The sequence below is a fragment of the Talpa europaea genome (assembly GCF_964194135.1).
Source record: "Talpa europaea genome assembly, chromosome: 2".
NCBI lineage: Eukaryota > Metazoa > Chordata > Mammalia > Eulipotyphla > Talpidae > Talpa > Talpa europaea.
Genome location: NC_140068.1, coordinates 147,650,693 through 147,667,928, shown reverse-complemented (window position 1 = coordinate 147,667,928; position 17,236 = coordinate 147,650,693). Strand labels below are relative to the sequence as shown.

The 17,236-nt window shown below is 42.7% G+C and overlaps 1 protein-coding gene across 1 annotated transcript in view; it reads left to right on the top strand.

Moving 5' to 3' along the window:
- E2F3 (E2F transcription factor 3) overlaps positions 1-16,667 on the top strand; it is a gene marked incomplete at its 5' end in the record, with an annotated part of 77,577 nt that extends 60,910 nt beyond the window's left edge. The window contains 6 exons of the mRNA XM_084228471.1: positions 7,391-7,502; positions 8,748-8,967; positions 9,751-9,938; positions 12,897-13,006; positions 14,705-14,840; positions 16,198-16,667. Coding sequence (XP_084084597.1) covers positions 7,391-7,502; positions 8,748-8,967; positions 9,751-9,938; positions 12,897-13,006; positions 14,705-14,840; positions 16,198-16,460 — 1,029 coding nt within the window. The 3' untranslated portion in view covers positions 16,461-16,667. The remainder of the gene's footprint in view (positions 1-7,390; positions 7,503-8,747; positions 8,968-9,750; positions 9,939-12,896; positions 13,007-14,704; positions 14,841-16,197) is intronic.
- Between the last annotated feature and the right edge of the window lie 569 nt (positions 16,668-17,236).

The following is a 17,236-nucleotide window of genomic DNA, read 5'->3' as shown; positions in this document are numbered from 1 at the left end:
AAATACAATTTTACTGTTCACATATTTTTAGGCTTACATACAGATATATATCTTTATCAATTGCATAAAATGCCATTATATAATTGTGCTATTACTTGACTGAATTTTTCTTCTTGATTGGGAATTTAGGTCGGGCATATGTGAGAAAATGTAAATATTGAAGAAACTGTACTGCTTTTAATCGACAAACCCTAGAAATAATTCAAGTGGGGCCTCCCTGGTGGCGCAAGGGGTTAAGATGCAACCTATGAAGCTGGCCGTGGCCACTGTAGCACGAGTTCAATCCCTGGCCAGGGAGCTACCCACATGGCACAATAGACCTCTCCTGTCTCGCCCACTGCTCCCCTCAGCAGTGTATGTCAGTTAGTTGCCTGTTCTGCTCCCCACTCTGTCTCTGGTAAATCCTTTCACCGCCCCCACCCTGCACCTCTGGCCTGTACCCCATTCTTGTATGCATAAATAAACAAATAAATCTTTTAAAAAAATCATCTCGCAGTTCAAAAAAAAAAGAAATAATGTAAGTGTAGCATTATTTCAGAATGTACCCCAAGAAGTGGAATTACTAGGCTGAAAGGTGTAAATTTACTATAGACATTGAAACATCACTGTGTACAATACAATCACATGTTGGGCCTCCCCGGTGGCGCAGCGGTTGAGCGCTGGGTTGCGAACCTGCCCGCAGCCTCTGCAGCACCGGTTCAATCCCCGGCTGCTCCCCAGCCACAGGAGGAGGGTCCCACATGGCGCACAGACCTCTCCTGTGGCCCGCTGCTCCCCTCAGCAGTGTACTTCGGTCCTTCTGCCTGCTCTGCTCCCCACTCTGGCTCTGGTGAATTCTCTCACCCTCCCGCGCTTCTGACTGTACCCAGTGCTTGTATAAACAAAACAAGCAAACAAACAAATAAATAAATAAACATGCCTCTATTTAAAAAAAAAAAAAAACAATACAATCACATGTTACCAAACTATAAACATGGCCTCATTGTTCCATATTTAATTCTACTTCTCCGAGATAAGATATAATAAATATCTTTACCGATTTTTTTCCCCCGATGGACACATGGAACATTTTATAGTGAGGTCTCTAGTTTTACAGCTTTTTTATTATACATATCTTTCTGCAACTTTAATTTTTTCCCCTTTATAGTTCTTAAAGATCTTTCCAGATATGCAGAGATTAATCTCCAGTATATATTTTGTATAAATAGACACACACAATTCTATATATGAAGTCTCCCTTACAGGTTAACAATGTTGGAGCTTTGTGATTTACCTGCCAAGAGACTTTGGGAATGAGTTCCTTGGTTCGTTCAAAATAAATAAGTAAATATGATTGAGTACATGCCTTCTACAAGGCTCTGGGGAAACTGAGCAGCTCAAGGCCTGAGCTTGTGATCCAGTGACAATACCTCGAGTATTTGTTGTGACGATAAAACCATCTCCGGCAGCTCGGAAGTTGGCTGTGCCAGAGAGAATTGACTACTCAGTCAGACCAGGGAAGTCGTAGTCACTGACAAATTATTTGAACAAGCCTGAGTTCAAATCCTCATATCTGTGACTTACTGAAAATTTAGATAAATCCTTACCCTTTCTATCTTGGTGCAAGAGAGTCATACTGATACCTACCCCATGATGCCATGGTGAATATTTACTGAGAAATGGCTTATAGGAGAGAGTATTGAATGCCCACTGATAGGTGTCTGGTTAAGTAAACAAATACTGGTATATTAATGTATACAAACAATGCATCTATGAAAAATAAGGTCATTCCATGTGTACTAATAGGGCTCAGACTCTGAGTTGTGTTATTAGAATGGTATGTGGTTTGTTACCACTTGTGTACAAATTTTATTAAAGGTGCACTGGTGTGTTGCTGCTTATCTAGTTGTAGTTACATAGACTTAAAAGGATATGAAAGAAACTTACCTTTGAGGAATTGGGCATAACAGTGGGAGAAAGATTTGCTCCCGCTCATATACCCATTTGTGCTGTTTGGGTTACATGTGCATTTTCTATATAAAAGAAAGCTTTTTTTAAAATTCCTAATGAAATAAAACTATGATTATAAAGTTAAGAGGGCACTGATGCAGTATAGCTTACCAAATTTTTTATATGACAGTTTTCCACATTCATTTTATGAAGTGGCTGTAAGCGTGACGTACTTACTGGCTCTGGGATCTTGGAAAAGTTTAAACTTTCATTTTCTCCTAACATAGAAAATAATAACAACCACTTTCGGGGATTGTGAAAAGGAGATAACATAATCAAGTGGGAAGCAAATAATATGGCACATGATATATTGGAAGCACTCATGTTAATTGTGTCATGGCCAACGTTAAGAGCTATACAGTCATGTGTGGCTTAGCAACGGGGACACATTCTGAGAAATGTGTTGTTAGGCAATTTTGTCATTGTGCAAGCATTGCGATTACTTACACACATCTAGATGGTATAGTCTAGTACATACCTGGGTTACGTGGTGGCATCAAGTACGCGGCCCATCATTGACCAAAGTGCCATGGTGCGACACATGTAGGGACCTTATCGGTAGTCTTGGTTGCAAGTGGTAGTAATCTAACTCAGTTGTCTTCTTCCAAAAATGGGAATTTGTTGACTCACACATTAAAGTTTAGACCTTTGGCCCATAGCTGTATGGAACACAACCCTGAAGGCTTTGGAACTCAATCTCTTCATCTTCCTGGCTCAGTTCCCAGGTAGCTCCAGGCTTCCATCCTAGTGGCTTCCAACAGAAATCCCAACATTGACTGATTCATCACCCTGCTTTGGTCATAGACCCATCCTAAATCAGTCACATTAGCCCAAGGCTGGTATGGTTGGTGGCCTGGATTAAGGTACTCACCTTTGTGACCTGGATGGAAAAGGGCCAGCCTAGAATGTTGAGCAATGTCAGGCAGGACAAAGAAATTGCCCACATTGAGAACTATGGAGTTCTTTTCCCAAACAGAGATGGGTGTTCCCAATGACCCATGCTGGGCTGCCTGACAGTTCTTCCTATTATTTCTGTATATACATTATCAGAAATGCTTTACAGCACAACTCTTTCATTACTGAGCAGGCCATCTTAGTTGGGGCTTCTAAAGTTCACACATACTCTGTAGTAAAATCTACCCTGGATGTCACCTCACGGTGCTACCCTGGGTATGTCCAGCCTTTACTTCTGCTCAAGACAAAATGGTGGAGCCTTCCATTGGGGCACCAGACAGATTAGTTGTTTTTCTAGTTGAGGGTCATGTAATATGAAGATTGGTCTAACGAACAAGAATAACTCAGCTCAGTAAGATATTCAAAATATGACGTGACCAAGAGATATTTTCACTTTCCTTGGTCGCTCAGGGTGTAGGCAGAGACAACCTACATTGTATAATCCTCCCGCTTAGTTTTTTGTTTCGTTTTCCAAGCATGTGTGATGGAATTTGCAAAGCTAAGCATTAAAAGAATGCCCCTCGGGCCTCCCCTGGTGGCGCAGGCGGTTGAGTGCCGTGCTGTGAAGCTGTCCGCAGCCTCTGCGGGACCAGTTCAATCCCAGCCGGCCAGCAAGGGTCCCACATGGCATGGCAGACCTCTCCTGTCATGCCCACTGCTCCCCTCAGCAGTGTATTTTGTCAGTCTGCCTGTTCTGGTCCCTGCTCTGTCTCTGGTGAATCCTCTCACCCTCCCGCGAATCTGGCCTGTACCCTGGATTTTGTATAAATAAATGAATAAATCTTTAAATAAATAAAGAAAAGAAAAAAATGCCTCTCCATCATATATCGGAATTCTCAGCCCTTCCCCAAGAGAGAGACCAGTTACTGATGCCACCCTGTGATCAGGGACTCACAAGAGCTATGTGGTCCTCTCAATCCTGGCCAGCCCATGTTCCTGAACAGTGGCAGAAAGATAACAGGGCAAACCCCAGCAGAAGTGGACTTTCAGAAAAGGGGGCCTGATATGAAGTAGTAGCCTCCCACAGCCCATCACATCCTCCACCCCTCCTCCTCAGCAAGGATAGTGGGCCTTTGGAGACTTGATGACTTGATGGGACGTGACTTGCTTGAGGAGTCATCATGGCCCCCCCCAATTTCTACCCTCTGGGACTGGTCTTTCACAGGACGTTTCTTTTTTGGTGTAGATTTATTAGGCTTACTAATTCAGCCTTAGAGGCTGAGATAGCTTAACGTTTTCTCAGGCAGTAGAAGTGACTTTAAAATTTAATGGGCCTCCCTGGTGGTGCAAAGGGTTAAGAGGCAACCTTTGAAGCTGTTGGCAGCCTCTGCAGCATGAGTTCCATCCCCTGCCAGGGAGCTACCCACATGGCACAGCAGACCTCTCCTGCCTCGCCCACTGCTCCCCTCAGCAGTGTATTTTAGTCAGTCTGCCTGTTCTGCTCCCTACTTTGTCTCTGGTGAATCCTCTCACACACACACCCGCCCCTGCCTGTACCCCAGTTCTTGTTTGCATAAATAAACTAAATCTTTAAAAATAAATAAATAAAATTTAATAGATCCGCCTCACTATTTGTACAGTTGGTCGACTTTGTGGCTTGGTGCTTTGTCATCAAAGTCATATTAGACCTGACTAGTCCTGGTCCTTGAAATAAGGTCTCAGTTTCTTAGCAGTAGATTGCTGGAAACTTCCTTAGGTCTTATTGCTCCCATAGAGCTCTGCCTCCAAGCGATTGGAAACAGTAGCCTGGGATGCGAAGGCAAAACTAATATGCCCCAAGCTGCTGGCCAGTGGGAGTTCGTGTTGTGAGGGCTCACGGAGTGTTCTGTGACTTTAGCTAATAGGCAGAGAATACAGCCCTGGGCCTTCTTGGATTGCTTTCTACAGAGGGCCAGAGCCTCCATAGCACAGCTATTTCCTTCTCTACTTTTTGGTAAGCCACCCTCAAATGAAACTCATGTCTCTCAGTAGTAATTTCGTAAGGCCACAAGAAATGACCACATACCCGCGTCTCTGTAACAAGCCAGCCAGCTCCCCCATTCAGCAGGAGCCCATCTTGCCGCAGCCATTTCCACAAAGCTGTCACAGAGTTTCAGGTTCCTAAGTCAAAGTGCTTTGAGCAAAAGTAGGGTTGTATTGCCTAATGTAGCTGAAACTTCTGGGGAAGTTGCCCCCAGGGCTTGACCTGATGCAAGTTTGGAAGGATGGCCTCACCCCTTTCTCTCTTCTCTCCACTCTGCTTTCTTCAAAATCCCCTCCCCTCCCACCTACCTACTCCCCATTCTCTGGTAGCTTCACCCCAGCTTATCAACCTTACTAGGAAGACACACCCCTCTTGCCAGTGGATCCAGAAAAATTCCTAGGGTTGGCCTTTGTTCTCTAGGCCCCTGTCATGTGCCACCCCCACCCAGTCACTCTGGGGAGGACAGACACAGTCCCCGGCCATCTGTGTACACAGATGTACTTAGGCTGTTAAAGGAAAGGGCTGCCCCGATGAGCAAGCACTGATGATGAGGGGATGTTGGCTCAGCCAATCAAAAAGGCCCACAGAAGGATTTGATAGAATATTTAGGAGGGGCAAATGAAGTTGAGAAAACAAATTTGTGAAGTTTCTAGGTCTTCCAAGTGCTGGTTAGCTCAGCAGGACCCAACAGCAAGAATACTTGAACTTCGGCCTCCCTGGTGGCGCAAGGGATTAAGATGCAAACTACAAAGCTATCAGCAGCTGCTGCAGCATGAGTTCAATCCCCCACCAGGGAGCTACCCACATGGCACAGCGGACCTCTCCTGTCTTGCCCACTGCTCCCCTCAGCAGTGTATTTTAGTCAGTCTGCCTGTTCTGCTCCCCACTCTGTCTCTGGTGAATCCTCTCACTCCTCACACCTCTGTCCTATACCCCAGTTCTTGTATGCATAAATAAATTAATCTTAAAAAAAAGAATATGTGAACTGCAATTGAAAGCCACCTAGCAACAATAGGTATAAAAGGAAACAAGTGAAATAATCATTTTAATGTGATCTTACTGAATAAAACTTTAAGAGACACAATATTATCATTTGACTTAGAATGAATAGATCTTTTGTCTCTTTTCGTACTAGTTTTTTGAAATCCAGTGCCTGTTGTAAATTGACAGCATGTGTCAATCTGGGTGTCACATGGGACCAGGGGTTCCAGTGCAGGTTTAGCTGATTAACTTTCCAGAAAGAAGCTGGATCTCTGTCATCAGCCAAAAATTTATCCCTTGTGTTTCTATAAACTGGGGAGTTAGTTTGAAAGCATGAATCTCCTTAGTAGAAGAACTTGCCCTAAAATGAGCCTGAATTCACATTGCCATGTGGGTTCTCTGGCTGCTTCCCTTCTGAGAACACCCAGCATGCCCACCCGCAAGTACTCATTCAATTGTCTTCTCTTGGACTTTAAACCCAGCACACAGAAGACATGAAGTGAATTTTTTTTTAAAGATTTATTTATGCATACAAGGGCTGGGGAGCAGGCCAGAGATGTGGGGGGTGAGAGGATTCACCAGAGAGAGTGGGGAGCAGATCGGGCAGATGTACTGAAATACACTGCTTGAGGGGAGCAGTGGGAGAGTCAGGAGAGGTCTGCGGTGCCATGTGGGTCACCTCCCTGGCCTGCAGACAGCTTCATAGTGCTGCATGTTAACCTGTTGTACCACCAGGGAGGCCCCCATAAAGCGGTTTGTTTTTTTTTTTTAAGTGGAATTGAATGATGTGAAAACTTAGGTGAGGTCTTCTCTTCGGCCAGGTTTGATGAGAAAATGGAGAGAGTAATACTAGTTGAAAACTAGGTTGAGTGTTGGCAATGTTTGTTATCCTGATGAATGACCATTCGTAGTGTGTGACTAGTTGTGTTACGATTCAGTCACTCTTTCATTGATCGTGTACGCTGAAAGAGCGTGATGGAATACCGACGGAAACCCAGGCTCTGTGCCAAGCCCTGGATATACCAAGATAAGTGGGAAACAGTCACTGCCTTAAAGGAAGTGAGAAAATTGATAGGTGAAATAACTCTTATATTTAATGAGTGTTACGGTGCCAATAAACAGTGTTTGGGGAGCTAAGGAAAGAGTCTCAGCTCTGTTCAGAGACAGAATTCGACAGCCAAGATTAACTGGGGGGACTGGAGTCGAAGTTCCGTCTCGCCCCCCCCCCCACCTGGCCCCTATATTGAATCAATGAAAGTCAGTCTCCTAAACAGAATCCTAAAAGATCATAGGATTTATCCATCTGAGTGGAGATGGATGATCTTTGCATGTGCTAAAAGAGCTTGCATGAAGGCCCAGCCCCAGAGCCACAATCCCAGCTCTAGAGAATGCCAAGATCCCAAGAGAGATGGAGCAGAGGCTGAACCCGGGGCAGCTCACAGTCAGCCTCGCCTCTTGCTGTTCCTATGAGCAGTGACGAGCAATTGTCCTTTCTTACTACAGGCAAAGCGAAGGCTGGAGCTAGGAGAAAGCGGTCATCAGTACCTCTCAGATGGTTTAAAAACCCCCAAGGGCAAAGGAAGAGCTGCACTCCGAAGTCCAGATAGCCCAAAAAGTAAGGATTCTTTCATCTCTCACTCTCCTTGGTGTGGGCTTCCCAACTGTCAAAGCTTGTGGCTGAAAGGATGCCAAGGCGTGAAGAATCGGGGCACATTTTGTTGTTTTTCATTTCTTTCTGCGCCTATCCAAAAAAAATAAATACAACATCAGGAACACTGAGGAAAGGCTTACAGAGTCACTCTTGCACCTGAACTCTGATTCAAGGGGAGACCTCTGTAAAAAAAAAGTGCATTTTTACTGTGCAACTCAAAATGCAAGCTCTTTGGCCCATTTTGGCCCAAAATGCAAGTTCATTCTATAGTCAAATTTATTTTCGCTTTCCTCTCGAAACATTACTTTGTAGACTAAGGCTAACTGGGTATAGATGAACTTTGCCACCTAGTTTCCTAGCTCAGCACATAGCCACATAAGAACTGATTGAGACCAGTAAATGACAGCTAGTTTCTCTTTCCGTCAAATCCAATCATCATTTCTTTTGGGAGAGAAAAATTAGGTTGAAAATAGCCAAATGGCCCTTTATGTCTTTTGCCTTCAAAACCAAGGCCGAATTAGACCTTTATTCTTGTAGTCTGTGCATTAGGCATTCCACAAATCATATGTGATGATCACTTCAATCCTTGACCTGTGCACCTGTCAGAGAATAAATACAGTATCAAACAAGGACGTTTTGTTCAAGAGGGGCGGGCAGATTTGACTGAAAGATTTTTCCAGGTATTCTTCAGTAAAGAAGAATAAAGCAATCCAGGTATTGCTTCAAATAAGACAATATTTGAAAAACTGGCGAATAAGTTATAGACACACAGACATGGGAGACTGTCTGAACCCCCCCGTCAGGAAGTGCTGGAGAGACTCGTGGCCCCATCAAGTTTGGCTCCACGTGTGCTGATCCCATAAGACTACAGCACTTTCTCATTCACTCGACAGATATTTTTGAAAACCTACTATGTGGGAGATACTTCACTAGACCCAGGGAGTAGGGTAAGCCAAAGTAGAGCCTACGAGAAAAATCACATAAAATGCGCCAGTCCAATGAGAATGTGTCCTGTGCCTTCCTTTTCTAACCAAGCAATTTCATAGCTTTCTAGAGCTTAGCAGAAATCAACAGCAACAACAGCTCTGCTTCCGATACTAATACCTGGGCTGCTGAGGGGAACAAGGGCTTGCTTAACTGCAAAGAAACCCTTCATTGCTTTACCTTTCCCCCTATCCCCCACCCGCTCGGTTTTTGTTTTTCTTTAAGCTCCAAAATCTCCCTCAGAAAAAACACGGTATGATACGTCACTTGGTCTGCTCACCAAGAAGTTCATTCAGCTGCTGAGCCAATCACCTGATGGGGTCTTGGATTTGAACAAGGCGGCAGAAGTGCTCAAAGTACAAAAGAGAAGAATCTATGACATCACCAACGTGCTGGAAGGCATCCACCTCATTAAGAAGAAGTCTAAAAACAACGTGCAGTGGATGTGAGTAGGAGTCTCAGCCCCTCCCTCTGTTCCCGGGCTCTGGTGGGGTCCTTTCAGCACACATTGGGGTTGCCCCTGTCCTAACTTGGATGTCTGTGTGTGCTAACGTGTGATCTAATAGAAATTCACACGTCTTTCTGGCTTGTCTCTAATGGGACTTGGAAATTAACCAGAGCTGTGTATTGCCGTCTGTGTACCGATGGACAATGGTGCAATCCTAGATATCTTTATCCATAGTTACAATGACAGATGAACCCACTTTCTAGATAAATGAAAATGCTTCAGTTCTTCTGGAAAGCAGGAATAACATGTGTCCCCTGTACACCTACATGTACGATTAAATAGGTTCAAATGTCATTGGTGAACTCTGGGTTGATCACCCAGTATTTTTTTAAAGGAACTATTAAAGCATGGTTGGAGGGAGTAAATCTGTTCTGGGGTCTCTGAAGAAAGCTACTTAAAACATGATAACATGAATAGGTAACTTTTGTGGCTATTTGGTAAACCTATTTGGCATCTGCTTTAGAGAAAACTATTGGGTGTTGGTCTTTTTTTTTTTTTTCTTTTATCAAATTTTATTGCCTGGAAGGCATTTGACAAGGAGCTGTATATATGAAAACAAAACAAAAAAAAAAATAGTACAAATGTTCTGATTTTAACACTTGACTAAAAAGCACTATGACCTCCTGTATCAAGAAGGACGTTAACTCAAGGGTCTCCCCCATCCCTCTTCCCCTTAGCCTCTCATGAGTGGCCATGAAGAGTCTGTTTTTCGGTTTCTAGGGGCTGCAGTCTGTCTGAGGACGGGGGCATGCTGGCCCAGTGTCAAGGCCTGTCAAAAGAAGTGACCGAGCTCAGTCAGGAAGAGAAGAAATTAGATGAATTGATCCAAAGCTGCACCCTGGACCTCAAACTGTTAACCGAGGATTCAGAGAATCAAAGATATCCTTTGTGCCACCTGTTCGTTGGGGGTTAGCGCTTTCCAGACTGTTTTCAGGCCTGATGATCTGATATCTATACCCAAGGTAGACTCTTCCTCTGGCTTCTTCTGTCTGTGTGTTTACGTGTAAACCTGCGTCTCTTTACCTTAGAAGTCAGTATTTATGGAAGGTAATTATCGGACTAGATCCCTGTCGTACCTATTCTGATAGTCAGGTGGGAACTGTTTTTGAAAGCATTTTTATTCATGTGTGGTGGGGACATATGGATACACTCACAGCGTATAAGATACGTGAGGTGTCAGCATTAATATTAATGACAACATTCAGCAGACTCATCTTGGGCTTCCCAGATTTTTGGTGGGTGTTAGCTGTCACTGTTGGGGTTCTCACATTCTATTTTCTTTTCATCAGATATTAGAGCAATTGCAATTTGTTGAATCTGTCTGATTGAGCTGGAGTTGGGGGGTTTGAAAGAGTATAGAAATATCCTATAATTTTAGAGCGCATTATGCTGATCCACACCACCAAAAACAGAATTCAGAAGCACCCTAAGGCCTGAGAAATCTCAGTTTATCTGTTCATCTTCAAACGTTAGTCCTGAGGAATGGAAATATAAAAAGCCAGTTCGTATTCTCAACTGGTTTATGATCTGTTGACCATGCCAGGAAAACTTAATGGCCCATCATCTCCATAGACCCAAGAAGAGAGATCACGTCGTAATATTGACTGGAAGACTTTGCGATAATTCAGCTATTTAGTAGGAGACAAAACCCCTGTTTTAAGTTATACCATTTCTCATTTTAGTTCCAAACTACTGATGATTTCACATTTGCTTTTTGCTAGAAAATGAAATGGTCCTGCCCCGTTTCTCCTAGTGTCTCTCATCTCTAATATCGGGTCTCCCTCAAAGAATACAAGGACATCTATTTTCCAGTTCGGGCAGTTTTTTTTGAAACTGTTCATTTCCTGTTGACCAAAGGATTAACCTTAGCAACTGATGATGAGTGAGAGGGAGAAGAGGGGATGATTTGAACCCCCAGGGGTGACCAGAGTGGGTTTACAGGGGAGGAAACCAAAATAGCTCTGGTTGGGCTGTTTCATTCATTGTTTAGGTGGGAGCCCCATTGAGGAGGAGATGTAGTGGTAATGCATGATTGGCAGCTTTCTGGAACATGTAGCTTATAGCCTTGTCACCTACATTAGCTCTCTCTGGGGCCTTTGTTGCAGAAAATGAAAGCTTCCCTGCAGGGGGCTGCTAACCCAAGAAGCAAATTCAGGAGGGAGCCGCAATGGAAGCACTTTTAAGTTTGTAAGATTAGAGAATATGTTTGCACCATTTATTTCAATTCGCGGTTCAGTTCCGAATTTGGTACAGCTTGTTCACAAATGTGTTGAAATTTCCCTTCCTGCAGCATGTTGAGTAATTGTAGATAAGTTTTTATTTTAATGAGTTCTTGTCACATAGCTCTTTGACAGTGGGCTGTGGGGTAAGTACCTGGCTATCAGTTTCCACAGTGTTCTCAGGAAAGATCCAGAAACTGTTGCGTCTTCCCAAAAGGCACCAGTTGGCTGTGTTAGTGACATGGATGGTGACCTGTAGCCCAGGATCCCACATGAGCTGAACATTGAATTAGTTACTTCAGAGCTCAACGTGGAAGTAGCTGTTGTCTCAACTGTTGAGACTTAACAATGATAGTCTGTGATAGATGCCCCGAAATGTACATGCAGATTTGCATTGGATGCGCTTTTTTTCTGGGTAGTAGATTCATAGCTTTTTTTACTTTCTAATAAAAAGCTACTAATCTAAGGACTTTGTTTCATTGTGACTCTCTCAGCCCTATTTCTGTAGTGATCACACTAAATCTATTAGCTATTTATATTCCTTGCAGAAATGTGTTCATGAAGTTGTGATTTGTTCTTTTAACCTCAGGGTTTTTTGTGGGTTAGTATTTAAAAAACAACTGGCTAAAGATGTTGTGCCTTATGTTACTCCACGCCCTTCATAGAAGAAAGGGATCTGTGCGACTAGATATTAAAATCTCTTTTAATACCTAGTAAAAGTTGCTCTCTGCAGACAAGCTTGCATGAATACTTCTGTCATATAATAAGTGTCATATTCTTTCATAATATCCTCTTTGGTTTGGCTGCCAGGGCATTTAAAAGAATCGTTCAGTGCTCAGAAGTAATTACCAAAATATCATTTCACTCTCCTCCTAAATCAGTGTTTCTCAACTTCATTCAGGTTGCAGAACACCGGAAGCTGCTTTCCTCCTTGGGAACACTGAGATATTGATAGAGTTAATGATATCATACAAAGGATAATTTTTCTAACAGAGAATTGATGACACTCTTACCAGTCGGCAATATATAATCACAGCTGCCCAGGTGCACTTAAGGAAACAAGCTGTCTGCCTGAGTGGTCCACATCTAGTCGCTACTCATTCACCTGGGTGACAGCTGACACTTGTTAATCAAGCAGCAGATAGAAATAGTCAAGCAGCAGATAGTCAAGCAGCAGATAGAAATCACTGGAATTTCCTACCAAAAAAACGTTCTATTAATAGAACTTAAATTTTTTTTCCTGTAAATTGCGATCTGTTTAAGATGGGCAACAGAACATTCCATTGCACTCAGAGGATATCCATGCTCCGGATGAACCACGTTTGAAAATCCCTGACCCTATTGGGTTTTCTTTTGGTAGTTTATTCTGGTTTTGTGTTTGTTTAATATTTTCAAGAGCCATGGATTTTTTTTTTTAGAAATGGGCAGGGAAAAGCCATACATTTCTTTCGTCGCTTAGTATATAATTACAAAAGAAGATTCAGGAGGATTCTATATGGTTAAAGACTTAGCAGAAGAAACACACGTATATGTTCCGATAAGTCAAAATACTTAAATCTTTTTTTCCAGCACTCTATCTTGTCACCCTCATAATGTGTGTACCTGAGGCGACTAAATGGAAGATTTCCTTAACACTCATTACATTAGCTTATGTTACATATCAAGATATTCGAAAAATTAGTGGCCTTAAAGACCAAACTGTTATAGTTGTGAAAGCCCCTCCAGAAACAAGACTTGAAGTGCCTGACCCAATAGAGGTAAGGAGACAACATCTTCGTTCATCTGCAGAGATCTTTTTAGATTGTCTGAAGTTGAAAAGTCATTGACTTGTGGTTAAAGTCTGTGTCCTCCTAAAAAACTCGAGCATTCTTTCCTATCCATTTACATAACCTGAAATCTTGGACAGTTCAACCATCTGATAGGTCCCGAGTGTCCACAAAGTCTAGTTGTAACAGCGGGCCGTTCAAAATGGCACATGATGCCCGCCTGCCCTATACTCTCCTTTCTTCGCTTTTTCATAGTTTGTTATCCAGTAGTTTCCATCAATTGGAAGCATTTGGGGAATGCTGTGTGTTCTAGCCTGGATCTCATTTCCACTGTAAATAGAGATATAAATATGTCAAACTATCTCCCTACGTTATCTTAGCACCTTTTAAGAATTTACCATTTACGACATGTGTGCTTTTAAGAAATCAAATGGGACTTTGTGTTAATCAATAGACTAGAATATTGTAAGAAAACAGGGAGCATATTTTTGTGATTGGTTTCAGATGTACAGCCGGCCCTTGAACAACATGGCTTTGAACTGCCAACATCCACTCAGGAGGTTTTCTTAAAGCACACAGCATATCCAGTGTTGATAAATACCGAACAGAGCTATAAATGCATTTTCTCTTCCTTTTGATTTTTCTCATAGCATTTTCTTTTCTCTAGCTTCCTTTTTTACAAATCCATATAACATATAAAATGTACTATTCAACTATTCATGTTATCAATAAGACTTCCAGGCAACAGCGGCCTGTTAGTTAAGTTATGGGTGAGTCGAGTTATACATGGATTTTGAACTTCATGGGGAGGCACCCCTTACCCCATGTCGTTTGAGGGTCAACTGTACTTTAACAATACAGGCTGAGACTATAACTAGAAGATTAAAAAAATGTAGTAATATGCATAGAAAATAAAAAGAGAATGAAATTTGCAGGCTCCCATCTGGGCTAGAGTTCTCACCTTAAATGATAATAATAGCTCTATGACCTAGATGAAGAAGAATTTTAAATATTAGTATGCTGCATTCTCTTATTACACTCAGTTCCTAGCACTCAAGAATACAATTCATCCAGTAGTTATTAAAGTTCAGCATAAAAAGATCCTTCCATAAAGGAATAATAACCTGGAAATACTGAATTTGGAACACTTAGAGGACTTTTTGATAGTTTAATATAAAATGAGTAGATATAAAGAACACAATGCACCTTACCATAGTGCCGCTTTTACAGAAAGATACCCTTCCCTCCACCCCATGCCGACTGCTTTCGTACTGTAGGTCAGGGGTCAGTAAACTTTTCCTTTAAGAGGCCAGACAAGTGCCCATTGTTGGCTTTGTAAGTGGTATAGTCGCCATCGGGACTGCTCCTGTGCAAGGCTCTGCCATTGTAGCATTGAGAGGGGAAAACAGCCAGGAGCAGTCCAAAGCAATGGACCGGGTATGACTGTCTGCCAGCTACACTTTATTTACAAAGCCGGTGGGTGGAGCCTGGCCTGGATTTGGCTCTGGGGTTGTGGTTTGATGCTCCCTGCTTTCGAGGGTACCCATCTTTGTTAGAGGTAGACTCCCGGAGAAGCAGCAAAATGAGCCATGAGAACTACCTTTACTTTCCATTTTTAGATGATAATCACCCTAACTTTCATTTCTAAAAGGAATTTCAGTTCAAGCTTCTCACTTCTTGTGTTCGTAGAGCCTGCAAATACATTTGACCAGTACCCAAGGACCCATTGAGGTTTACTTGTGTCCAGAAGAGACTGAAACACACAGTCCAATGAAAACAAACACCCAAGACCACAATGGGAATATCCCTAAACCCACTTCCAAAGGTAAAATTTCCACCTTGTCATTTGGGAACTATGTTAAAAATGAAGGTGACTAACTAGGAGGATCCTCTATCGGAACCACAAGTCCAGGCAAGAAAGAAAAACTTCTGTTATTGTTGTCATTAAAGTAACTTTTTATAAAAAGGCATTCTGATGAGTTGACAATAAAAGAATGGTCTTGGGCCACCAACTCCTCCACCCATTAATGAAGGCCCTTTGGCTTTTGCTGTTGGCAGAAGCCATTTCCTTACAGTAAGGAGAGAAGCTGGGAGCTCTCTGAGTGAATCATCAGCTACCTTTGGTCACACACCTTTGAAGGATGCTGCAGGGATCGTTAGACAAGGAAATGAAAGAAATTTAGAGAAAAGTTTTTGTTGCAGTTTTGTATTAATATTTTTCCCAGTATGATGGGGAGGGGGATATGAGGAGGGAGAACCCCCCCCCCCCCAGAAATGCATCTGCTTCCTCCTTCCACTGTCCCCAGAACAAAGGATCCTTTGCAATCTTTGTGCAGTCTTTGTGTGTGTGTGTGTGTGTGTGTGTGTGTGTGTGAGTTTCAGATTGGGGATGTGTGTTCAGTTTCTACCCCTCTGTCTACCAGTATAGCAGCAAGAATAGGAGTGATTTAAGTGAACAGGTCTAATTTAATACTGAGCAAAAAAAAAAAAAAAAAAAAAAAAGCCCACAGCACTTCAAACGTAAAGCAAAACTTCGTGTTTTTCATCATAGGAATTCAAAGTGGATATGTCTTATTTGTTTAGAGGTGTCTTTATAAACTGGTTGTTCCAAAGACTTACATTATAGTTGGTGAATTTCACTGGGGAACCAACTTTTCTTGAGACAACTGATATCAAAGAGAAGTTTTTGAACTCGTTAGCCTCACATCTATTGAAGCTATTTAGTATCCTTGTTTGGTAACAGTAGGTATTTGAAAAGATGAGTGAGTCGACTAGACCAAAGAAAGGCAGGACCCTGGGGCCTCCACATGGTGTGACAGACCTCTCCTGTCTCACCCGCTGCTCCCCTCAGCAGTGTATTTTTTCAGTCTGCCTGTTCTGTTCCCCGCTCTGGCTCTGGTGAATCCTCTCACCCTCCCACGCATCTGGCCTGTATCCTGGTTCTTGTATAAATAAATAAATTAACTTAAAAAAAAAAAAAAGGCAGGACTACTAACAGAGCCCCTAGACTAAGGTGGACATTCTTACAGTCATCTGACTGTCCTTAGGAAAGGGTGTGTGTTCGTAACAACAGTGTGTGTGTGTGTGTGTGTGTGTGTGTGTGTGTGTGTGTTCTCCCAGAAAAATGAGTGTGATTTCTTTCCTAACGCATTTTTTTGTCTCCATCAAATTTTTCCTTCCAGACTTGGCTTCAACCAACTCAGGACATAGTGATTGCTCGATTTCTATGGCAAACCTTTCTCCTCTGGCCTCCCCAACCAACCTTTTACAGCAGACTGAGGACCAAATTCCTTCCAACCTAGAAGGACCATTTGTGAACTTACTGCCTCCCCTGCTCCAAGAAGACTATCTCCTAAGCCTTGGGGAGGAAGAAGGCATCAGCGATCTCTTCGATGCTTATGATTTGGAAAAGCTCCCCCTGGTGGAAGACTTTATGTGTAGTTGATTATGCTTTGTGTGAACTCCCCTTATAAACCAATATTTTTTTATCCTGGAACCAGAACATCTGTCATGCAGTGTTGTCCCTTCCTACCTTCTTCCTCCAAGATAGTATCATGAAGTAAACTGTAAACTTCAGAACAAAGCTGACATTTTAATCAATTGAAAAAAAAATTTTTTTTTTTAAAATTTTATTTTATTTTTATTTTTTTTTTTTTTTTGTCTAAACGCACAGTCGCAGGCTCCCTCTGGAAAGCCCTGCTTTGCCCCAGGCTCCAAAATCTCCTGGATGAGTCAGCAAGTGAGAAAATGTGCAATCAGGTGTCTCTCACCGTATCTTTCCTCCCTCCTTCCTGGACTGGCTTGCTGTGCCTGACGGATGGGCTGTAGAAGGGGGTCTGGCCACCTGGCCCACTTGAAAACAGCAATCTTCCTTAATAGCATTTCAAGCCGTGCCTTCTCCACGGAATGCATGTCTTTGGGGTCTGCTAATATGGAATGGAACGGCAGGAACTGTAAACTTGAAGTCATGCAAGAGTATGAAATGGATTTCTTCAACTCTTTCTTAGGAATATTTAAATTACTGTCGTCGTGCAGTGTAAGCTACGGACCGCGTGTCCCACTCGGAGGTCACCAGCGCCTCCCTCCACAGCCTTTCGGAGAAAGAACCCGATTCCAGATCTTCGTGGCAGAGACAGAAGAACAGTCAAATTCTGCCACTCGAGCTGTTGTGGATTTTTCCCCGTCTCCAGAAACCACTCCGACTCTTCCCCTACCCCTCCG